Source organism: Rhincodon typus, chromosome 8 (genome assembly GCF_021869965.1).
Source record: "Rhincodon typus isolate 14 chromosome 8, sRhiTyp1.1, whole genome shotgun sequence".
Taxonomy (NCBI): domain Eukaryota; kingdom Metazoa; phylum Chordata; class Chondrichthyes; order Orectolobiformes; family Rhincodontidae; genus Rhincodon; species Rhincodon typus.
Window position 1 is genome coordinate 75,953,567 of NC_063339.1, and position 25,167 is coordinate 75,978,733.

At 42.0% G+C, this 25,167-nt stretch overlaps 1 protein-coding gene across 3 annotated transcripts in view; it reads left to right on the top strand.

The window, feature by feature from the left end:
- Positions 1-25,167, top strand: part of ccdc135 (coiled-coil domain containing 135) — a 63,348-nt gene that overhangs the window by 6,559 nt on the left and 31,622 nt on the right. For all 3 annotated transcript variants that reach the window (XM_048599590.1, XM_048599591.1, XM_048599592.1), the window contains exons 2-8: positions 2,879-2,991; positions 6,154-6,328; positions 9,507-9,632; positions 14,154-14,348; positions 19,306-19,464; positions 20,467-20,685; positions 22,381-22,500. In XM_048599590.1, the coding sequence (XP_048455547.1) occupies positions 2,885-2,991; positions 6,154-6,328; positions 9,507-9,632; positions 14,154-14,348; positions 19,306-19,464; positions 20,467-20,685; positions 22,381-22,500 (1,101 nt within the window). In that variant the 5' untranslated portion in view covers positions 2,879-2,884. The remainder of the gene's footprint in view (positions 1-2,878; positions 2,992-6,153; positions 6,329-9,506; positions 9,633-14,153; positions 14,349-19,305; positions 19,465-20,466; positions 20,686-22,380; positions 22,501-25,167) is intronic.

Below are 25,167 nucleotides of genomic sequence, written 5' to 3' on the forward strand. Positions count from 1 at the left end.
GTGTGTGTGTGCATGCTTGAGAGAGTATGTAAGTGTGTGTGTGTGTGCATGCTTGAGAGAGTGTGTGAGTGTGCGTGTGCGCGTACTTGAGTGCGTGAGTGTGATTGTGTGTGTGTGTGAGAGTGTGAGTATGACAGAGGGTCTGTGTGAGTGTGTGAGTATGTGTGTGTGTATGTGTTTGTTTGAGAGAGTGTGTGTATATGTGTGCGTGTGTGAGTTTATATAATGTGGTGGGTCACCTGTAATGCAACATGAAACCAAGATCCCGGTGGAGGCCGTCCTCATGGGTACCGAACTTGGCTATCAGCCTCTGCTCAGCAACCCTGCGTTGTTGTGTATCCCGTAGTCCGCCTGGGAGGACGAAGATCTGAGACCGACTGTCTTTGACTGCTGGAGTGCTCCCCCACTGGGACAGAACAATCTGGCGTTGTTACACGATATCCATTCATCCATCATCATAGTGTCTGCATTGTCTTGCCAATACACCATGCCTTGGGGCATCCTTGCCTGCAGCGCATGAGATAGACAACGTTGGCTGAGTCACATGACCATCCACCACGTACGTGGTGAGTGGTGCTCCCGTGCAGGATAGTAGTATCCACGTCGATGATCTGATGTCTTGCAGAGGCTGCCATGATGCGGTTGTATGGTTTTGTGTTCAATGTTCGCAGCAAACTATCCAGCCTTCAGGACAATAATGGTCTGTTTAAGGTTTGGTGGTTGTTTGAAGGCGAGAAGTGGAGGCTTAGGGAAGTTCTTGGTCATTGTCATCGATGATGAGGCTGCAAAGAACATGGCGTAATTTCTCTGCTCCCGGAAGAACTGGACAACGAAGGGTACCCTATCTGTCTTCTGAGGAAGTCATTACAGTTTTTTGTTGTGGCAAGTTGGAATTAGCGATCGATGAGTTGAGCATTGTATCCCATTTTATGACGGCATCCTTCAGCACCTTCAAATGTCCGTCGCGTTCCTCCTTATCAGGACAGATCCTGTGTATGTGTAGGGCTTGTCCGTAGGGGATGGCATTTTTTAATAATGTTTAGGGTGGGAGCTAGAGAAGTCAGCATTGTGAGGTTATCTGTGGGCTTGCGGTAAAGTGAGGTGTTGAAGTGTCTGTCCTTGATGGAGATGCGTGTGTCCAGGAAGGAGACTGATTTTAAAGAGTAGTCCATGGTAAGTGTGATGTTTGGAAGAAACTTGTTCATATCACTATGTAGTTGTTTCAGGCATGGTACATTGGCAAAACCATGCAGATACTATGACAATGGATGAATGGACACTGCACGCAATCGCCAGACAGGAATGTTCACTCCCATGAAGGATCTCAGCAGTCAAGGAAATTTGGCCTCGGATCTTCGGGTACACGTCCTCCAAGGCGGACTATGGGATACACAACAATGCAGAGTCGCGAGCAGAGGCTGATAGCCAAGGAATGTACCCGTGAGGACGGCCTCAACTGGGATTTTGGGTTCATATTGCATTAGAGGTGACCCCACCACACTATACACACACATACACAAACGCACGCTCATAACACACACAGTCACACACAGACTCTCTCTCATAACACACGCATTCTCACACACGCATGCACACACACTCACACGCATACACACTGTCTCTCTCCCCTCCCCACACGCAAATGCACACGCATGCGCGCGCACACTCACACACACACACACATATAAATCTATGAGGTGAATTTGCATTTGCAGATTTGTAATTGTAGATACATTCTATTTTATTTAGAAAGCACACAATTTGTAGACAGTGTGGCATTTTATGAATTCATACTTTGGAAATAAAACCAGTCTGACTCCAAGTTGATACATAGCCAAATTCTAAACAAGGCCTCAAACCTAAAATGCATTATCTGACCTGGGATGTCATCTCTGGTGTACTGAGGGAACTGATAAATCTTCCATTATCTTGGGGCAGTGACTTGAAAGAAATTCAGGAATTTGCATATTAATCCTTGGTAACTGTTTTAAAGATTTAACAGCCATCTTAGGCTTGTTCAACATTGTATCAATTCTATGACCATTTGATCTTTTGCTTATAAATTCGTCTGATGCTACCTCTCTCACTGATACCTGCAGAAGGAGTGAGAGTCTGAAAGCTTGTGTTTTCAAATAAACCTGTTGGACTATAACCTGATGTCGCGTGATTTCTGACCTTGTCCACCCCAGTCCAACCCCGGCACCTGCACATATATGAAAGGGTTATGACAGGAAAGTAGAGTTAAGGCCACAAATCAGATCATCCATGATCTTATTGAATAGTGGACCAGGCATGATGGGCCAAATGGTGTACTTCAGCACCAATTTCTGATGTTCTAAAGAACCAGCTTGAAGGCATGGCTACCAAAGGTAGAGTGATGAAAATCACTGACATATGATTGCATGGGAGTGGAAGAGCAGTGTGTTCTTGTAAGGTTATACACGTGGAGGAGGTTATGGAAATAGGGATGTGTTAAACACTAATCTTTGAGTGTGGATGGGTTTCTCCTGTGCATTTGATATAATTTCATAACTGGTTTGATTTGATTTATTATTGTCACATGTACCTAGGTACAGTGAAACGTTTTGTTTTGCGTGCAGTACAGGTGGATCATACCATACAAAGTGTGTTAGGGTAGGTGAAAGAGTGAGGAATACAATGTTATGGCTGCAGAGAAGGTGCACAAAGAGCGAGAGCAACATTAAATTTAAAATTTGAGATGTCCATCCAGAAGTCGAATAACAGTGGGGAAGAAGCTGTTCTTCAATCTATTAATTCTACTCATCTGCTACATAGAGGAAATCTTCAACAGCAATTATAAAATTGTGACAATTAGACCTTAGTCCTCTGAAATGGCTTTTTCTGGCTCCCGCTCCAGGGTACAATGCATCCGCTGGAGGAATCAGATGAAGATGATGTGTTCCGAGATGAAGATGATAAATCATCTAAGAAAGCAAAAATTATCATATCTGCTCCTAAAGTAGATCAACTGTAAGTAAGGTTTATTTCTGTTTTCATAATTTTGCTTGCATGTTTTGGAATACATTATATCAGAATAAAAATCCAAAGGCAACATGGGAACTTTGTAACGGAAAAAAGAAATAAACAATATAAAATATAATGGATGCAATGATGAACCTACATAAAACTTTAATAAGAGCCCTGTACCGTTTGCCCTGCACACTGTAGGGAAATATAGCGCATACTTCCCAAGAGTTGGAATGAAGAAAGAGGAACTTGAAGGAAGACATGTAAGATTGGGGCTTTTTCTCTTAGCATTTGAGCAATGAGATAAAAATGTTGACAATTCTGAAAGAATAGGACTGAGTAATTAGAAGCTGATTAATTCCTCTATTGGAGGGACTAAGAACAAGAGGGCAGTAGATACCAGATTAAATGTATTTTGCCTTAGGACAGCAGGCAGAGAGTTGTGAGGTTGTGCCATTCACTTCTAGGGTTAGTGGTTGAGCCAGAAACTATGGCCCAAACCTATGCTCCCTAATCAGGTGCACAGAATAGGGAAATTTCCTGATTTGGTGAATTAGACATGGAACAAATCCTCTGAACACCTGGCTTTTCATTTTGGGAGGGAGAATGCTAACTGGAGTTGGGCCTGCTGTTCCTAGAACCAATGCAGAGGCCACCACAAGTGCCCCGGCCAGTTGTTTAAATGACCAGCTGTAGTACTCTGGAAGTCCGTCCCATTTATAATGATGGCTGGAGGAGAGATAACAGAGGTAGAGAGGGGTGTAGGAGGCTGGAGGACGTTACAGAGATGGGAAGGGTGTAGGGGCTGGAAGAGGTGACAGAAATATTGAGTGGTATAGGGGCTGGAGGAGGTTGTACTGATAGTGAAGTGTGTAAGGGACTGAAGGAGGTGACAGAGATAAGGAGGGGCCCCAGTTATAATGGCGGCTAGTGGCGATGACAGAGATACGGAGGGATATAGGGGCTGGAGGAGGGTCCAGAGATAGGGAGGGGTTTAAGGGTTGGAGGAGGTGACAGAAATAGTGAGGGGTGTAGGGGCTGGATAAGGTTGCATAGATAGGGAGGAGTGGAGGGGCTGGAGAGGTTACACAGATAGTAAGTGCTGTAGGGGCTGGAGAAGGTTACAGTGATAGGGGTGTAGGGATTGAAGGAGGTTATAGATATAAGAAGGGGTGTAGGGTGCAGGAGGAGGTGACAAAGGTAGGGAGGAGTGTAGAAGGTTGGAGGAGGTGACAAAGATGGGGAGAGGTATAGAGGGCTGGAGGAGGTAACAGAAACAGAATAAAAATGGTCCTCATTCGTCATCTGCAACGCTCAGTCCCACATCTGCCACACACAGTCCCATACCCCACTCTTACCAAATAAAGCTACCTCATAGTTTGTACTCAATCCCATAACCCCACACACCCTTCATGCCAACCTACGCCTCTCTACATACCCCAAAATCCTCATACCACCTTTGAGCAAACTCATGTTAACCCATGACCCCACACTAATCCTCATGGCCTTTTATAGCCCATATGCCAACTCAAACGCCCACCACCCTTTGCCCTTACATCCTCAATGCCAATTCATCCAGTATTCACCACAGGCAAATCTCCAAGATCTTAAGACCAAAAGAAATTGGAACAGAAAGAGTTTGTTCAGTACCTTGAGCCTGCTTCACTATTCTTGGCTGATCTGACATTTTACATACTAATTTTCTGCATTTTCCACATAACTATTAATTCCCTGAATGATGAAGAATTTATCAATCTCAGCCTTGACTGTGTTTTTAATGATCTATATTAATAGCCCAGATCTAGACGAATGGAGCACCATTTCAAAATTTGAACTTGGAAGTATTGTAAACTGAAGAATAGTGGTAGATCTCAAAAGCACATAAACATATTGGTGAAATGGGTAAACATGTGGCAGATTAAATCTAATCCAAGGAAATGTGAGCTGATGCATTTTGGACAAGAAAGAAGGGTGACAATTTAAAACAAAGGGTACGGTTCTAAGAAGGAGTGCAGGAACAGAGGAACTTTGGAGTGTATGTGCACAAATTGTTGAAGACGGCAGAGGCGAAGAGAAAGTAGGAGTAAGTGAACCCTTTATAAATAGAGACACCAAGTATAAAAACAAGGAAATTAAAGTGCACTTTTGTAAAACACTGGTTCCACCTCAACTGGAGTATTGTATCTAACTTTGAGCACCACACTTTAGGCCAGGTCTGAAGGTTTCAGAGGTGATGAAAACAATATTTCCAAGAATGGTTTCAGGGATCAGGAACTTCAGCTACATAGATCGAAGGTGGGGCTGGTTTCTGAGAAAAGGTTGAGAAGAGGTTTCATCAGGTGCTCAAATTCATGAGGATTCACGTTAGGATGAAACTGTTCCCATTTATGGCAGAGAACCAGAGGACGCTGATTTAAGGTGACTGGCAAAAGAACCAAAGGTAACATAGGAAACGCGTTTTTATGCACTGTGTGGTTAGAACCTAGATTACACTGCCTGTGAGTGGTGCTGTCAGATTCAATCATTCCTATCCAAAGAACATAGATTTCAAGGCTGTGTTGAGAGGGTGGGTGAAGTGGGACAGACTGAGTGGTTCTTGTGGAGAGCTGATACAGACATGAAAGACTCAATGGTTTTTCTTTTCTTTTATTCATTAATGGGATGAGGGTATGGTTGGCTAGGCAGCATTTATTGCCCAGAAGGCAGTTCAGAGTCAGCCACATTGCTGCGGGTCTGGAGTCACACGGGGGCCAGACCAGGTAAGGATGGCAGTTTCCTTACCTAAATGACATTAGTAAAGAAGATAGGTTTTCCGACAATCAACAGCAGTTACATGATCATCAGACTCTTAATTCCAGATTTTTATTGAATTCAAATTCTACCATCTGCCATGGCAGGATTGAAACCCAGGTCCCCAGAACGTTATCTTGGTCTCTGGATTAACAGTTCAGTGATTATAGCACTAGGCCATTGCCTCCCCTTGGTCTCCTGTGATGTAACCATTCAACGATTACATGGATCCTATGATCTGCTCATTATCTTATTACTGTGGAACATTGCAGCTACGCTCATTGAATAGAACCCTTTTTTTTAACGACACTCCAAGGATGGACAAGTGTTTTGTATAAAATTAAAACTCTCTTTCTTATGTTTCCATATATACAGGGAATTACTCAAGCTGGAAATAGGCACCTTGGTTTACCCAAAAAGTTATCAAGAAAACACTCCTAAAGAAGACCAAATGCTCCAATATGCTGAAAATTTCAGGCGACAGTACATTTATCTGTACCCAGACAGAAAACCACTGCTTCTTAGTCCACTCAATGAATGTCGAGTTGAGGTATTTACTTTAATGAGTTTTAATGTTAGGAAATAAATATTGGATGAACTACAATGGGTAATTTTATTGTAAGTCTTAAAATAAGTTTCGATTTCTTTTTCCTAACTAACGAACAACCAAAGTTCTGCATTGTTCAATTTTTGTTTCCTCTTCTGCCGAAAGCACTGTCTTCTCCTGGCCCTTACTCCCCAAGTCCTCACACCGAAGTGCCCATGATTCACTTGAGTACGTACAGATAGTGTTAATCAGAACATTTGGCTGTAGGAGGCACCACCACAGAGTTGCATCGTTTCGTCCACACACATTATTCTTCATGGGTCTTTCAATTGAGATCGAGATCAGAAACTCAAGTTGAACATTTGTTTCTTTCTCAGATAGAAGAAATTGAGGATTGCAGTGAACCTTCAGACAATTAAAGTAAACTGCTTTAACTAACTTGGATTGAACCTGAAAGCATGGATATTGTGGGTAAATTTGGGTTTTTCCATTTGGCAGAAAAATTAGAAAAGCAGTACACTATTTAAATGGAGCCACATTACAAAACTCAGTAGTACAGATGGATCTAGGTGTCCTGGTACATGAATCACACAAAGTTAGTATGTATATACAGCAAGTAGTTAGGAAAGCAAATGGAATGTTGTTGTTTATTGAAATGGAAGTGAAATGTCAAAATAGAGAAGGTTTTGTTGCTGTTGGCAGCATTGCTGAGACCATATCTGGAGTACTGTATAGAGTTTTGGCCTATTTGGAAAAAGATACAATTGATTGAGAGGCAGTTGATAGAAAATTAACTTGACTGATTCCTGGCATGAAGGGCTTATCTTATGAAGAAAGGTTGAATAGGTCCACAGTCATTGGAGTTTAAAAGATTGACATAAGATCTTATTGAAATAGATGAGATAAGGTCTACCCACTCACCCACCTTCTACCCTGCCTCCCTGCCAGCCTACCCTGCACAAACTTTGAAATAACTCCACAGAGGTCAGTATCCCTTCATCAAGTCGCTCTTTATTTACACGTGCACAGTACTTGACATTGGTTTGGCTTCCTCAGAGCCAGATCTCAGAATGATCAGAACCTCTGACACTCCTGTTTATATCTGTCAGCCAGAGCTCCCTGATTGGACCAGGTTAGCAGCCCTAATCAGGGAACTCATGCACTGAGGTCCATCTGGCTGAACTCATGACAATCACTACATCTCTCTTCCTCTAAGTCCAGGGATGTAGGCCTGTTCTTTTTCTTGTAGCCTCTCCTGGAGTGTTTTTGCACTGAGTCCAGTTCCTCCGACTCAGCCTTGGATATAGACAACATGTCTCTTGTGCCTACAGTGTCTCAGGAGAAATTTGTCCTCTTCTTCGGGCAGTAAAGGCTGTGACATCCACCATGTCCATCTCAGACTCCGAAGTTTCTTTGACACTAGACAGAGAGAGAGAACTCATGTATTCTCACAGCAATTCCGGCTGTTCTGAGGGGCCAGGTATATTTTGCACCTGCTCTGCCTGTGAGTTGGTAATTTTCATGTGGTCCACTTGCTTGTTTAGGGCAGCTTCACCTACCAGAACTTTGTACTTCATGGGATCTGACCTCACATCGACCGTGCCTCTTACCCATTCAGAGACTTTTCCATGGTTTTGGCACCAAATTTCGTCCCCGAAGTAAACTGCCTCTGTCGCTTAGGGGAGTCTTGTGTCCGGCATTGGCATTCCTGATGCCATTTCACCTTCCCCCTCTATGTCCGGGAAGATCATATTTAACCTGGCGTGGCGTCTTCTCCCCATTAGCAACTCTGCTGTAGCTATCCCTGTACTTGCATGAGGGGTGGTCGATAACCAAATAGGAACCAGGACAGCTTGGTATCTAGAGAAGCTGTAGGCTGTTTCTTTAAGCCTGCCTTTAAAGTTTGGACTGTTCTTTCCACCAGACTATTGGACGATGGATGGTATAGAGCTAATACCATTTTCCATTCGACTTCAGGAAATACTCAAATTCCCTGTTGGTAATTGATGGCCCGTTGTCTGTGACCAACACCTCCGGGGCTGGTATATTGCAAAAGGTGCTCGCAGTTTTTCTATCGTCATCCCCGTATTTGACAAATGAACTCTCTGCACGTCCAAACACATTGAGTGGGCATCCACAATGACTAAGAGCATTGAGCCCACGAAAGGACCTGCAAAGCTCCAGGCTTACCCAGCCACTCCCATGAATGTAGAGGAGGTGCTGGTGGTCAATTTTGTCCTTGTTGGTATTCTGGGTACTGCCCCACCAACACGGCTATATTTGTCAGCCAGGGCTCCCTGATTAGACTAGGTTAACAGCCTCCGTCAGGGAATTTATACTCTGGCTGACCCTGTTACTCACTACACACTTAACTGATATAATTAACTTCTTTCGAAGAGTCTACAAAATATGTAAACCCTGTTCTTAGCAGAATATGCCAGCTTGTGCTGTACAAATGGGGTGCAGCTTGGATTCCACCAACAACTTTGCACTGTAAGGATAAACTCTGAAAATAAAACTCTGCATTTCTGAATAGGACTGGGTTCAAAAATCCTGGTCAGAATGCTGAGCTGCAGTAGAACATAAAAGAAATAACAGTGTGGTGGAAAGCTGATGGTGATCGTCACTCCTCAGATGTTTTGAGCCAGTGTTGAGAACTGAAAGATGTAAAAATGCCCAGTCAAAAATGTTAGCTGCCTGTTATTCAACCACGCATTGCATTTCATTGGAAACTGATCAAGGATACTGATCAGAGTTAGAATGGGATGAATAAGTACAATGTTGAAGACAAGCTCTATGTTCACAGACAGGCTAAACTCATTGACAAGGGACAGGTTGAGCTGCCCGATCATGTGTGGGTGAGTTGTCTACCTGGATAGCCATGTATAGACTGAAATCTCTGTGGACCCAAGAAGGCTGTATTATTTGTCTAAGATAACCTCAATTCTCTAGTTGTGGAAGGGCGGAGCTCAATGTGTTTTACCTAGCTAAGGCCCAATGTGGATTCAAATGACAGCAGCAATCCTTCAGTGTATGTCAACTATAGTCTATAGAACGGAAGGAAAACAAATGATAAACCGGCCAGTGAATCTGATAGTGAATGTGCACAAGTTTAATTTATTTGTAATAAGAAACAATGTGAATAAGCTAACAAGTTAATTTTATTTCTTTTTGTCAACAGAAATTTGTAAGCACAACACTCCGCCCAACGTTGCTGAAGCACGGGGAACTGTACAACTGGAAGGACTGTGCCCAATTTGTGTCTGACTTTCTAATAGTAGATCCTTTAGATCCTATCATTGATGTGGTAAGAAAGTCCACTTTGAAGGGGAAATTTGCTCTCCTTTTGAAAGAGTTACCAGTAAGGAACAGCTCATGGAGCAACAATTTTCAACAACGATGACAAGAACTTGCTTTTTGATAGTGATTTTAATATTTAAAAAGACATTTCTGTGCGCTTTGAAGAAAGAATCCTTGGCAAACATGAGTTTACTCGGGAAAGCAGGGGCACATAACATAGTTGAATGGAAGCATAATGGTGGCATGAAGATAGCTGATAAGGCGGAAGTGCCAGGAATTTGTTGTGGGGAGGGAAACAGCTCAATGAGTAAACGAGACGTTTCTGATGAGAGAGTTGAGGCAATAGGGAGCATGGAGTTAGAAGAGCAACGGATTCATACAGAATACTTCATTGCCTACAGTTCACTCCTTTTCTTCACAATGTCCTTGAATGTGTTTTGCCTCCCAGATCTGTGCCCATCTTTGCCCAAGTTTCTAATTTGAACCCCTCAAATCAGATTCCTGGCCTTTTTGCTTCACTAAAGTAGTGAAAGGATTTGCTTCACTGGAATAACTGTTATCATAAGTTATCAATGTCACATGTTGATATCGTCTTGTTAGCATGACCATGGTAAGTTATCTTTCTTCTTTGTCCTCAACGTCCAACAAAATATTGGGTAGAGTGAAGCTATTGACTTAATTCGTCTCAACAAGATTCATTATTTAACCACGATTCCATGTGTTTTGATAGGAACTTTTGAGGCTTAACCAAATCATTTGCAACCATGGCATTCTATTCAACTATAATGGGACAATAAGCAAATATCCATTCCATCACCAAGACTGCTTTCACAGCTGCAGCCTCACCCAACTGCATCCTTCCTCAATTTATTTCCTTCTGAAAAATCTTTGTTACCTTTAGACTCAGCTGCATTCTGGCTGGTAGCTTACTTTGCAATTTCTACAGACATGAGTTCATTCACAACTCAGTGCCTGAATCCTAACACTCACTAAATCCTGTTCACCCATCACCCTTATGCTAGTCGTCCTACACTGGTTCCCATTTTGAGAATACTTTGATTTTTGACTTCATCCTTGTTTTCAAATCCATTCACGCTTTCTCCCTAACTGCAAAGTCTTTCGGCTCTAAACTCTCTAAGATCTTTGTATTCCTTCAGTTGTGATCCTGCATGCATTCTCAAATTTAATGACTTCATTGTTTTGTCCCTAAACTCTTCAGTTCCTCCATTAAAATGCTGCTTAAAACTTTTCTCAATGTGCTAGTTCCTTGGTTCCACCCTCCCTCTAGGCCATTTTTCCAGAAGCAGGATTGTAGGGAGAGATGTATTAGAGACTGGATACCTGCTCGCGCATGGAGGGTAATCTACATAGCTCATTTCAGAGTTTATTACAGCCAACCAGGATATTTCTACCTGGAATCAGAATTAGCTGCAGCCGCCAAATGATGGCCTGACTGCAAAGTCCATTTTTAATTTAAGATTTAAACATTTTTGGAGACAGGGCCCCTCCTTTTTGAAAAATCCTCCTTCTTGCGTACTCTCCAGGCTACTGTTCATTTCAAGCTGCCAATCCTATGAATGGCATTCCAGCTGTGACAGTCTCCCCACCCAGCTGGAAAAATTGGTGAATAACGCATGCTGATTTGATATGTCTTGTAAACTTCAAAATGGAGAACCAGTGTGACTAGCAAGTTCCTTTCCGAGTATCACTTCATTTTAACTGAGTGGTCTCCCTGCACCATCATCAATTAGATGGTGAGTTGATCTCTAAGCCAATTAATCTGTTGTCTCTGTGAAAGGGCAACCAATCAAGGAAAAGGCAGGTGCAGAACCTGGCATCAGTCCCAGTGTCGATCTTGGCATTGGAAAAATCCTGAAAATGATCATAGCCCTTTTAATTCACCTTCAATCATTTGGTAGCCTCAAGGTATAGTGTTGATGAAGTTGTTGACTAATTGTGGCTATCAATTTCTGTTAATAAATCTACATACACACGTGATGTGATGTGGAAGAGCAACCTATTTATTGCCTCAAACCTGCTCTGCAGTTCTGTTCCTAATCCTTTCACTACTTTAGTCATTTGCTCAAAAATATTACATTCATCAGGCATGATCTAGCTAATACACATCCACAGTCCCTCCAACTCCCTTCCAAACACAGGCGCTGTTCTCTGGTGCTACTGTTCTGGACATGGTGAAACAGCTAATATTTGTCTACATGATCTCATTCCTTTTAAATTGTAAAGCCAGCAATTACATTACACCTTAACCTTCTCTTCCAGTAAGAACATGCCCAATTTACATAATTGCTTTTCATAATCCTTGCTGTGTCTCTGCTAATTGCCCAGGAGTTCTGTCAGTGCAATTGAAAGAGGTGGAAGACCGAGGGAATCCCTGCTGAAGTTCAAGGTCCCAGCCATTTGTATTTTAAAGAGGCCGTATATCAGCATTCTGCTGCCCTGGGCATGCTGGCTTTCTCCAAATTGGATATTAGAGGATTTTAGACATTTAAATTTATGAGCACAGGCCATTCAACATCAATGATATATATATAATATATATATATGATCTGAGATATATAAGGCCAAGAGAAAAAGTGACATTTCTCAGAGCCATCTCAAAGAGATTCATCTATAATAAAAGAAATACTCTGGCTATTTCTTTATAGGTGAAAATATCCACTCATTTTGCAGGCAGCAGAAAGATAAATGACTAGTTCCTCAGTGCTGGTCAGGGTTAGAAGGACTGCCTGCTCTTCATCAAACACGGACATGGGATTTTTAGCATCTGCTCTACAACACCTTCTCAGTACTGTGTTCTAGTGTCTACCTAGATCACATACTCACATTCTAGAGTAGGGGTTAGTCTCAGAATCTTCTGGCTAGACAAGTATGCTGTCAATTGAATCAGTTCACATAGCTTGTTCAACCTACAATTACTAAATAAGGAGATCAGATATAGCCTGAACATCAAAATTTTTCCAACTCTGCCCACCCTTTGACTTTGCACAGTATAGGCATTTAAGGAGACAAATCACTCTCCAATATTTTTACCAAATAACAACTATTCAAAAATAAGCTTTAGTTGTGAATTATGGCAAACTATTTGATTGGTTAGGGCAATGTAGCCAAGTGCTGTCTTTAGCTAACTTTCTTTGGTTTTCTTCTTTAATATCTCCTTCATCTTCACTGGATACCAGTCAGAGGGGTGATCTTTTTCCTCCCATGAATGCTGAAACTGATTGCAGCAGCTTTACTTCCAGACCAGTTAACTAAAGGCTGATGGAATATTGGATCTGATATCCTTTCTGGCTCAGCTTCACTGATTAGCAAATTTGAGTCACTTGGGGAAAGAGATGTAGTCATTTGTAAAAAAGTGAATTAAAAAAAAAAGTATTTTAGTGTGGACCTATACCAAAATTGCATGATGAATGTGCAGATACTTTGTTGTCTGTATTGACTACTAGATACTACTAAAATTGCCTAAAGGTGCATTTGAGATGCCAAATATGTCAAAACAGTGCTTTTCAATCTCTGGGGCCAATTCTCAGACCAGACTACTGGACTGAATAGCTGCTATATCTGTAGACAGTTGATTGTGGCAGTCATTAGCCCTCTTCCTCAGGTCCATCAGTACAGAGTTTAGTGATTCAACACTAATTAGTCTTTTTAACTTAATTTATCTTTTATATCAAACCAAACGCTCCTGTATGAGTTAAAATGATCCCACAACACTGTACAGAGGGGTTCTTCTGGTGTCCCATCCAAGACTTATTTATAACTCGTACCTAAAACAGACGGTCCAATCTTTAATTTCCTGTTGGTTGTGAGAGGTAAAGTACTTTAGTGATTGCAGAGCCCATTGGGACATTCTGAAGTCTTGAAAAGAGCAATGTAATGTGCTTCGTTTTTAACTCAGAGATCTACAAGCATGGCCAATGGTTATGTTATATTATTGCAGTAATAGCCCATAAAATTAGCAACACTTACCCAAAATCAAAAGAGAGTAGTATGTGAAGGCTGCTCTGATTCTGGTACAGCAAACTTTATTTTAACTGGCACCTTATGAACCGGCACTGTCAATAAACCGGCAAAAGTTATATACCTGAAATACCGGAAGTTCACTGCATTATCGCCATCTCTGCAATGGCCGATTAGTCAGTTGAGGGTGCAGGTGAGAAGGCTCTACCTTATTTAAGTATTATTTAAGTCAAAGTTGCATTTTTTTCTAAGTGATCTATGCTGTAAGTAAAGTATAACAGTGATGTATATATGTATATACCCCCTGCAGTATGTTTCTAATGTGTGTTAGTTACTTAGTGTATGTTTTTGTATTGATTATGTGGACCTCTTGATCAACCGGTACACTGCTTGGGCGCCTGTTAATAAAAATTTTGCTGTATTTATTTTGTTGGATGCGTATACATCAGTTCAAGCCATATATTGCATATTGCTTGACTGAGAGCTTGTGCGTTTTTACTTTTGGCTTTTTGATGTACTCTGAATGTGTATATTTTCCCTCCCCTGACAGCCAGCATATTTGTTTTCCCCAACTACTGTACTGAAACGTCAGAAGGGAAACTGCTTTGATTTCAGCAACCTGCTCTGCTCATTACTGATTGGCACGGGATACGATGCATATTGTGTCAGTGGATACGCCGTCAAGGAAATGTGTCTGGTGGATGAAACAAGGGAGATCTGTCCACTGCTAAAAGAAAGTGGTCAAGTGAGAAAATAATTTGCACAGTTAAATATCCTAACCTCTGGCTGTACTGCTGGTATGAAAATGGAAATATTTTACAGTGGGCCAGCAAGAAGCACTCCAATGAGGTTGAAGCTGGTTTCTACTGTGTACAAGGAATGTTTAATATGATATGTAATGGGAACCATACTCTATATCTACCATATATCGTAACCAAACAAAAGAGATTTTATGCAAAAGTGTAATGGGAGGTTTACATTATGTTGATCAATTCTTTACTGTACTTTACAGCACGATGGCTCAGTGGTTAGCATTGCTGCCTCACAGTGCAAGGTGTCCAGGTTCCAAGTCCTGGGTGACTGTCTGTGTGGAGTTTGCACATTCTTCCTCTGTCTGTGTGGATTTCTGCTGGGTGTTACGGTTTCCTCCAAAGATGTGCAGGTTAGGTAGACTGGCCAAGCTAAATTACCCCGTAGTGTCCAGGGATATGCAGGCTAGGTAGATTAGCCCTGGGAGATGTGGGGCTATGGGGTTAGGGTGTTGGATCTGTGTGGGATGCTCTTTAGAGGGTCACTGCAGACTTGATGAGCTGAATAGCCTCTTTCTGCACTGTGAAGATTCAATGATGCATCTTGGAACTATCTAAGGGTTTCAGGAAATTCATCCTGGCTTTGTGGGTGGGAGGTAGATCAGCAGAGCAGGAATGACTACTGATGATGCAACTAAGGAACTCCCTGAAAACTAAAAATCACTCCTTGAAGTAACTACTCAGTAACATAAGGATATGGAAACATATTGGAAGTTGGGGATTTTGTAGAAGATAGGCATTGTGACAGCTCTCTGGATAGCGGACACACATCTGCACAATTTGTTGCCTTTGGTCACAAATAAGCTGGACATTAAGTGAAATTCCTTCCTATTCAGGAATCTGGTTGGATGATGCCATGGAGCTTTGAGTGCCATATGTTTTGTCAATTGCACCACATACCTGAAGAAACCCAGCAATGACTGCAAATCTGATAGCTCAGCCACCTTGTCTTTCTGGGTCCAATTTGAACTGAACAATCTGAATTGCTTTCCTTTAAAGGGTATTAGTGTACTCATGACTGCACTTGGCCTGACTGAGAGATGCCAATGTACCTTTTGCAGCTTTGAAAGGAGCCACTAGCTAGGAGGTTTTGTGCCCAGTGTTCAGTACAGGTGATATTCTGCCTCCTAAGCAACGCGGTTGCATATCTGCTTACAGAATTGCCTTTCACAATTCAGGTTGCTGTGGACACCTTTGGTAGACCCACTCTCTCCGTAAACCCTCTCTGAGTACACTTCTCAATGCAATGAAAACTCTGGTTCCCTTCCTCAAGTACTCCCCTCCACAATTGCAACCTCTTGAGTCTCACATCTTTGGTTCTGCTGGTGCTAAACATTCCACCTTCACCTCCTTCTTAACCTCATCTGCTAGGTTAATTTGGTCAAGCATTTGGTGTGGAAGCACAAATCTGTGAGGATTTATCTGAAACGAGATGTTTGTTTTCCATTTGAGATCTTGACATTGTCGTTGTAACCTTTGGTTCATTATCAGACTGTTAATGTGTTAGGTGAATGCCTACCCAATAGTCACCCCAATATGGTAAGGCGTATCATCTTTGACCCATGAGCTCTTCTTCATTCAACCATGTGCCAAATTTTTATGATCTTGATCTTCACATTGTTTGCTATGCATGCAGCAATTAGCTCAATCTGACTCTCGGTAGCCTTTATTACCCCCTGTGATGCAGTACACAACCTTGGAATCCACAGCCTGCGTAATAGTTTCTTCCCATGTCCTTAATTTTCAGATAGATGAATGCTCCTGTATGGAATGTGGAATTACCTCCATGGCACCATCACCACTGTTCTTGGGTCAACTGAATCTCAGGATTCATACATATTTTGGATGTTGGTGTTAGGAGTTGATGGGGCTCATTCACCTTAATTCTACACTCAATGCTTCCCTTCAGTAATAAGACCTTAACTAAGTGCTAAGTAATATTATTTTTCAGTTTCTGTATCAATTTTGATGTCTAGCAATGTATAGAAACACAAGAAATAGATCTTGGGCCATTCCCATTTGTGCTGTGCATTTTTATGAGCTGATTCAGGAAAAAAAAGGGTGGTGGTTGCTAATTTTTCATTTGATTTTATGGGGCAGCATGGTGGCTCAGTGGTTAGCACTGCTGCCTCATAGTACCAGGGATGATTCCAGCCTTGGGTGACCATCTTTGTGGAGTATGCATGTTCTCCTGGTCTGTAACCTGTATAGGTTTCCCCTGGGTGCTCCAGTTTCTCCCACAGTCCAAAGATGTGCAGATTAGGTGGATGGGCCATGCTAAAATGCCCATAGTGTCCAGAGATGTGCTGGCAAAGTGGGTTAGCCGTGGGAAAGTGCAGCATTATATGGTGGGATGCTCTCCAGAGGATCGGTGCAGATTTGATGGGCCACGTAGCCTCTTTCTGCACTGTAAGGCTTTCTACGATTCTATTTGTTTACTCTTTACTTTCTTTTACACTTCACTTTCTGACACTACATGTCTCCCCCCCGCCATCATGTAAATGGGCTGCTTTCCTCATGTGCCCTCATAAGGGGAAGCACAGTGGCTCATTGGTTAGTACTGCTGCCTCACAGTGCCAGGGATCCAGGTTTGATTCCACCCATGGGCAGTTGTATATGTGGAGTTTGCACATTATCCCTGTGTCTGTGTGGTTTTCCACTGGGTACTCTAGTTTCCTACCGCAGTCCAAAGATGTGCAAGTTAAGTGGATTGGCCATGCTAAATTACTCATAGTGTTCAGGCATGGGCAAGCTAGATGGATTAGTCATGGTAAATATAGGATTACAGGGATAGGGTAGTGGGGTGGGTCTGGGTGGGATGCTCTTCGGAGGGTAGGTGTTGACCCGTTGGGCCGAATGGCCTGTTTCCGCACTGTAGGGATTCTATGATGATTCTATGACCTTCTTCAGTCTCCCTTTGTGACTCTCCAACCTTTTGCCATCTCCTTGATGGCTCCTTGACATGAGTTTCACTTCCCCCGATCCACATCCTTTCAGATCCCTGTGCCCAGCCTTAGCCTTACCACTCTACATTCAATTCACCAGGTTTTTCTCCCTTCTCGGTATACCTAATTATCTCATTGAGTTCCCCACCTTAACTATGCAGCTTCCATCCTTTTCTCAGTTGTGCCTATCACTATGATTCTCTCCTCTGCAACCCAGTTTCCTCCCTGCAATTCCCAGGATCCTTCTAGCTCCCCTGACAACTATGGCCTTTAAGTTCCATTCCTACTATTTCTTTTTTCCATTTATTTGAGTCAGCTGGTGTAACTGTTTCACTTGGGTAGACTTGTTGATCCAGAAAGGCTTCAGCCCTGCCACTGCAAGCAGTTCCACAAAGAAACAGCTTAGTTATGAAGGAGCCAAGTTAGTGAAGATGTTTTTACTCATCGTATCTTGGAGGAAGAAGCATACCTCATTAGGTAAACACTTCATATATAGTCATGTAAAGAGGTACTTTGGCTCATCATGTCTGCGCTGGTTATGAAATACTTGCGTACTATAATCCCACTTCTCAGCACATATCCTGCAGTTTTGTATGCTATAGCATTTCTAGTATTCACCTTAATACTGCTTAAATGTTGTCCTGGTTCCTGTTTCTACCACCCTTTCAGTCAGTTCCAGATGTCCACCACCCTTTGGGTGAAAACTTTTTTTTTCTTAAATCCCCTCTAAACTTCCTGCCCCTTACCTTAAATCTATGCCCCTATTTATTGGCCCCTCCATTAAGTGGAAATTTCCTTCCTATCTGCCCTATCTATGCCCCTCATAATTTTGTAGATTGCAGTTAGGTCTTCACTGCTCCAAAGATAAACAATCCCAGCCTATCTAGTCTCATGGCTTAAATGCTAACGTCTAGGGAACATTGGTGAGTGTTAGTGTCCGTGAATGTTAGCAGTCTACTATCGTCATTGGCCATATTACCACTGACATTACATCTATTGTGAGCTGAATTGGAAATAAAATGCTGGCATCAGTAAAAATGACCATGAAGCTGTCAAGTTATGTGAGAAACCCAGTCTTTGCTTCACCTGGCCTACATTTCCCTCTAAACTGATCACTGAAATGATCCAGTAAATCACTTGAGTTGTATTAGCCAACCTAAATATTCACTTCCTCCACTGCCAACATATTATGGCTGTATTGTGTATTATCTAAAGGATGTCCTATAACAACTCACCAAGCCTGCAACTGCAAACACCTAGAAGGTCAAAGCAGAAGGTGAATGGAGACAACATCTCCTGCAAGTTCCTTGCCAAGTTACTGACTTGGACTATGTCAACGTTTCTTAATTATGGCTGAGTTAAACTCTTGTAACTTACTAATAACAAAGTGGGAGCATTTTCACCAGATGGACTACAGAGGTTCATTACAGCCAATCATCACCTTTTAATGGGCATCTAGGGATGGACAAATATATGCTGGTTTTTCAGCAATGCTTAAATTCTCTGGATGAGTGAAAACGATAATCCTATCAATTGTATGGATAAATGCACTTACCAGCACTATTGATCAGGGAATGCTAGACTCACTTTTTCTATGCTACTGTGAGCAACACATTACTGTGTTATAGTTTGCTTCAGTGTTTCATGATTCAACTGGGGCCAAAACATACTGATATTCTATTCCATAGCTGAAAGTATTAGCTGGAAATTTATGCATGTGCAGACATGGGCATAAGTGCACTGTGATGCTTCATGTGGTTATATAGCTTGACAACACCATGGGCTCATAACAGGATGGGACTCTAGAGTACTGCAAACCCAAAAACCATCAGCTACTATGAATGGGGAGTAGGGAAGCGGTAATCGTTAACAAAACTGTCAAATGCTCTATACAGTCAGCATGTTATAATTAGTACTTATATTAAACATACATTTTTCTTTTTAAAAGACTAATAAAGAACAAGAAAAACCTCCTATGAAGAAATACGCAGTGAAACCAGTCCGAGAGTTAAGAAGTAAATTTGAAATGAAACAGGAAGCAAAGAGGCAGGCAGAGGAGAAAGCAGAAGAGGAAACGAAGCAGAAAGAACTGGACGATTTGGCAGATGTGAGTCCCATTAGTTAATTCTTCTGTTTGTATGTGTATACCAAACTAAGGAATGGATGGATCTTGATAAAGATAACCCAGACTAGGGATTTCACTGTTAAAACATAACAGCATGAAAAATAGGAGTAAGCATGAACTACACATCCTGTTGAACCTGCCTTGCCAGTCAATTTGATCATAGCTGAATTTTTGATTACAGTTCAGATTTTCTCCCTCTCTCTTTGGCCATTGATTCTCTGTGTCCAAAAATATGTCTGTATCAATTTTAAATATGTTAAATGATGGAGCATCCATAACTCTGTGAGGTTCACAATCCCAAAAGTTCACAACCTTTGAAGTGAAAACAAAATCTCCTCATCTCCATCCAAAATAATTGGCCCCTTATCATAGCTGTGTTCCCTATGGTCTAGATTCCCCAGCCAGAAAAAAAATTACTTCTCCGTAACTTCCTCATCGAGACTCTTCATAATGAGATCACCTCTCAGTTTCCTGAACTCCAGATAACATAGGTCCATTTTCACTCAGCCTCTGTTTAAGCCTGTCTTTACTCGAGTACAAATCTAGCGAAACTTTGCTGCACTGCCTCTAAAGCACGCACGGAAAAACAGAAAATGTTCCAAATACTCAGCAAATCTCTTTAGATAGCATTAGTTATATTTGGGAGAACTTTGGGCCTTCATTAAAGTTTCGCCGCTTCCTGGAATTCCATTATGGTCTGCTGACTGGGTGGAGTTCTAAAATGGAATTCCACAACCTACCAGGCCCTATTGATTAGGTGGGGGTGGAGGGACAGGTCAAAGTCTAGATGCACCTCAGTGATATGGGGTCAGGTGAACCACTCAGCTACCACTGCTGCTCACTAGTTGATGAGTTGAAGTCTTTTACAGTTTGACACTGACCTTTGCTATTGACAATCCTGATTCCCTAAGAGGAAAAAAAAATGATTAGGAAAGTAGAATTTATAAAAGGCAGATCTGTATTAATCATATTCTCCTGTTTTAGCTCAATATAAATGGAACGAATGATGTCATGCTTGGCCTGCGGGTGCATTGTTGGGTTTTGGTGCTTTCAGGCAAAAGGGAAGTCCCAGAGAACTTCTTCATCGACCCCTTCACAGGAAACAGTTATGAAACTACTAACGAAAGATTCTTGGGAATTGAGAGCATTTGGAACCATCGTAACTACTGGGTGAACATGCAAGACTGCAAATTTGGTTGCAAGGTATTCTTTTCCAACTCTAGAATCAATCCCTGTGAATGCTAACTTGTGCAAGTCATTTGCTGTCCCTGTGCTCTCCACACATCTTCATCAAGTTGATTGTCTCCTTTACATCCAGTGGCGTTAAGTAGTCCCATGACACATATGCTAATTATGTACAGTGACTCATAATACGTACCACCTTTTACCCCCAGCCTCCAAACTGCTTGCCTTTCCACTTTCTTTACAAACCGCTCCTTGTGTATTCATGTATCTAAGTGTATTCAAGCAATATTGCTCTTGGGAACTCTCTGCTCATTTGGGAAATGGAAAATCGCTTGGACCAACGTTAACTAAATCTGTTGTCAGGCTTCAGATCGCCTGACTTTATAATATTTTTTGCTGAAGATATCAGGACTTTGTGCATGGATTGGAGGAGGGGGAAAGGCACAGTTTGATACTGGGCACATGGTTGGAAAGGGGTTAAGTTCATCTGATTATTACTGTTAACTTTGGTCAATTGCTCATGCTAAATTCTTGTTAAATTTAATGTAGCTTGGTTTACGTGGGTTAGGTTTGCTTAAAAATAGCAAATTTTAACCAGGATAGTCGATAGCCCGGATGTTCTAGTATAATATCTAGCTCATGCAAATCTTCTCCTACCAGACCTCACCCTCTGCAGTTGGGCTGAATCTCCCATTGATACTTCAGTGATTTGAAAATAGTTGGATATTATGAAGAGGAGCAGAGTAGTTGTTGCTGAGGTGTGTAGAAGGGAAGAAAGACAGTGAATAGAACAAGTTAAATTTTTCGCTCACATCAAAAAAAAGAGAAAGGTCAGTGGGAGAATCAGTGGACATCTCACAATAGTCAATGGCAGAAGACTTGCTCCAAAATGACAAAGGAAAGAACAGTTGTGCCCACCAGTGCTCTCCAACATTGACCCAACAGATGTGTAATGATAAGTGATGGGTTTGCACAAATTAGGTAGGTGTACTACTGACGTTCAGCTGCTCCATGTCAGTGGACATTTGCTGGCTGACCAGCTGTTTCTCTCCCCTCATGTCCCCACCACACTCTGATTAAGTTCTGATCAATATGTGAACAAATCTGCTAATCCAGAATAGAATTTTGGACAAAGTCCTTTCATGCTCTTGTGGTGGTCATTCTCTCTCTCTGTCTCTCTTACTCTCACTCCCCAGCCCATCCAAACTCAACATTTTGATGTTATACCAATTTCCCATCAACATTATAGTGTTTAATTCTTAGAGCCCTGACTTATTTAAGGATGCTGTTTAAAAGGGATAGAAAAGAGAAACCACAAACTCTGGATTTTGGGACTGTCCCACCTGAATTAGATGCTAGTAAGGCTGCTGCCAACTTTCTGCTTTGATTTAGGATGTGTACTGTTCAAATTAATTTTTAATACTTTTTGTATCTTATCATCTGGATTTCCCACCATCCTGCCCCCAAGCTATCATTTTCCAACCTAATAGAGGAAATGTAAAATGCCAGCCCCTATGTCTGATGTGACCAGTGAAGTTCCTCAGGGCCACTCCACTTTCATAATATTGACAAGGACCTGACGGATAAACATGGTTTTTGCTGAACTTGTGCCTGATTTACAGCAACGGAGCCTGAGAGGCCCTGAGAAAAGTCCCAGTGAATATTCCTTTTTTGATATTTGCAATAAGTGATTGTGTTATTCTTTTTTTCTAGGATGTTGTCTTTGATCTTGGTGACCCTGTGAAATGGGAGTATATGCTGCCTGACTCTGATAATTCACAAGTTGTCTTCCCTAATTCCTATGATTACCTTATGGACGAGGTTGATGATGATGTGAGACCTGATTAATAATCACATAGTAGATAGTATTAGTTAAGAAGATTGCAAAATTCTGTTAACCCAGAGCAAGAGTAACTTCTTCCGTTTCCTCGTTTCCTCAAGGTGCTAACTTGCAAGCTACGGTTCTATGGAGGCAACCACAGCTAACTGCCAATTTTTATTTAAATTTTAATCAAGCAGTTTGGCTCTGATAGGTCAAGGCATTGCTATGAGAGATGAGCAACGGAATGACTGTCACTTATTTTTTTCTATTGAATTAAGCACAGTATGTGTACAAGTTCTTTCTGTCTATAAAGAGTTATTGTTGAATGAACGCTAATGCAACATTTTAAATAATTGCAAGCATTTATCACTCTTCACCATTATTCAGTTTACATCTGCTCATAGCTCTAAACACAGTATCCAACATTAGATGTGATTCTGTGATTGAACCATATTTGCAAAATAGTTCTGAACGCGCTAAGAATTATGCTGACAAACAATGTAAGGCTTTCCTTTGGCCTTGTGGTGTGGCATACTTGAATGAACTGGAAACTACACGTTTTAATACACAGTGTCCTGATTTTTGCACACAGGAAGATATGTGCATGCATTGTGCCTGTTTCAGCTGCACAAAGCTTTGACCAATGAGACTCAACCTGTCTGCTTTAAGTTTAGAACTTGGTTTGTTTTTAGAACAAATTGAACTGTTGAGAACATTTAAAATCATTGAATCAGTTTCATAAACGTGAATATTTTCTAGTAACAAGTGTGCATGAGTGAGAACTCTAATGGATTATAAGAAGTTTCATTTTTTTCAACTTCACGTTGCTGCTGAGGTTTACCCCATAGAGGATACCGAATGATCGGTTAGGTTGGTGGCATGAAAGAGGCATGGAGTTGGCCTATAGTGAGTAGGAGTTGGCATGAAAGGACCATTGGTGTGGTTAGCATTAAGAGAGGTGAGGATTGGAGGGTCCAATACCTTCTAAAATAGCTGGAACAAAGTCCAAGAGAACTAAGCTGGGCCTCCTAATGAGCCAACTTTGGCACCAACTCCCCTGTCCCAGTAGCTATCTATGATCTGCCTTCCAAGTCAGTGGACCTGATTCTATTCCATCTCCTTTTCCCAGAATGAAAATTGGGTGTAACCCGGGTGTAACAAGGCCCCGAGGTCTGATTCATTGCAGTCAGTGACTTCGATCTGGACAATCTCAAGAACATGCTACCAAAATACCATCAACACATCTCCCGTCCAACCAGAGGTCCAAACATCCTTGACCATTGCTATACATCCATCAAAGATGTCTACCACTCCATCCGCTGTGCATTTGGAAAATCAGATCATAACGCTGTGCTCCTCCTCCTGGCTTACAAGCAGAAGTTGAAGCATGAGGGCCCAGTATAGAAAGTAGTATACTATTGATCTGAGGCAATGGAAGGGCTTCGATGGGACTGCTTAAGTTGGTGGACTGGTCCATATTCAAGAACTCAGTAGCCAACCTAAGTGTATGCCACTACCTCTACCGACTTCATTAGGATATGTGTAGAAGACCGCGTACGGAATGTTTCCCAACTGGAAACCATGGATGAACCAGGAGATCCACTCCCTGCTGAACTCCAGGTCTGAGGCGTTCAAGTCGGGCAACTCTGACCTATATAGGAAATCCAGGCACAATCTTCATAAGGCCATCAGAGAGGCCAAGAGGCATAGCAAAACTAAGTTTGAGGTCCAGACCAACCACATGGATACTTGTCATTTACAGCAAGGCTTAGACAACATAATGGGCCTCAGAGTGAAGTCAAACAATCGCAGGCGACAGTACATCCTTGCCTGATGAGCTCAATGCATTCTACCCTCGTTTCGAACAGAAGATCAGTGAAAAGGTGTTACATATCCAAACAGCCTCAGGTGCACCTGTACCCACAGCCACCGCCACAGACGTTAGATTGGCCTTCTTGAGAGTGAACTCACGGAAAGTTACTGGCCCTGATGGTGTCCCTGGCCGTGCATTCAGATCCTGTGCAGAGGAGTTGGCAGGAGTATTCGCAGTCATCTTTAACCTCTTCTTACTATGATCTGAAGTTCCCATCTGCTTCAAAAAGACCACTGTCATCCTGGTGCCAATGAAAAATCATGCAGCATTTCTCAATGACTACTGCCCAGTGGCTGTGACCTCTAATTATGAAGTGGTTCATGGGGTTAGACATGGCTCATATCAACTCCAGCCTACCAAAAATTGCCTTAATCCATGCCATCATCCCTGGAACATCTGGATAACAAGGATACCTACATCAGGCTTCTACTTATTGACTACAACACCATAATTCCAAACAAACTCACCTCTAAACTCCGAGACCTAGGTCTCGGCTTCTCCCTTGTAACTGAATCCTTGGCTTCCTAACCCATTGACCACAATCAGTAAGAATAGGCAACAACAACACCTCCACTAAAATCCTCAACACCAATGCCCCACAAGGCTGCGTACTCAACCCCCTACTATACTTCTTATACCTCACAACTGTGTGGCCAAATTCTGCCCCAACTCCATTTACAAGTTTGCTGATGGCACCACTGTTGTAGTACAGATCTCAAAGAATGACGAGACAGAATACGGGATTTAGATTGAGTGCTTAGCGGCATGGTGTAAAGACAACAATCTCGCCATCAACTTCAACAAA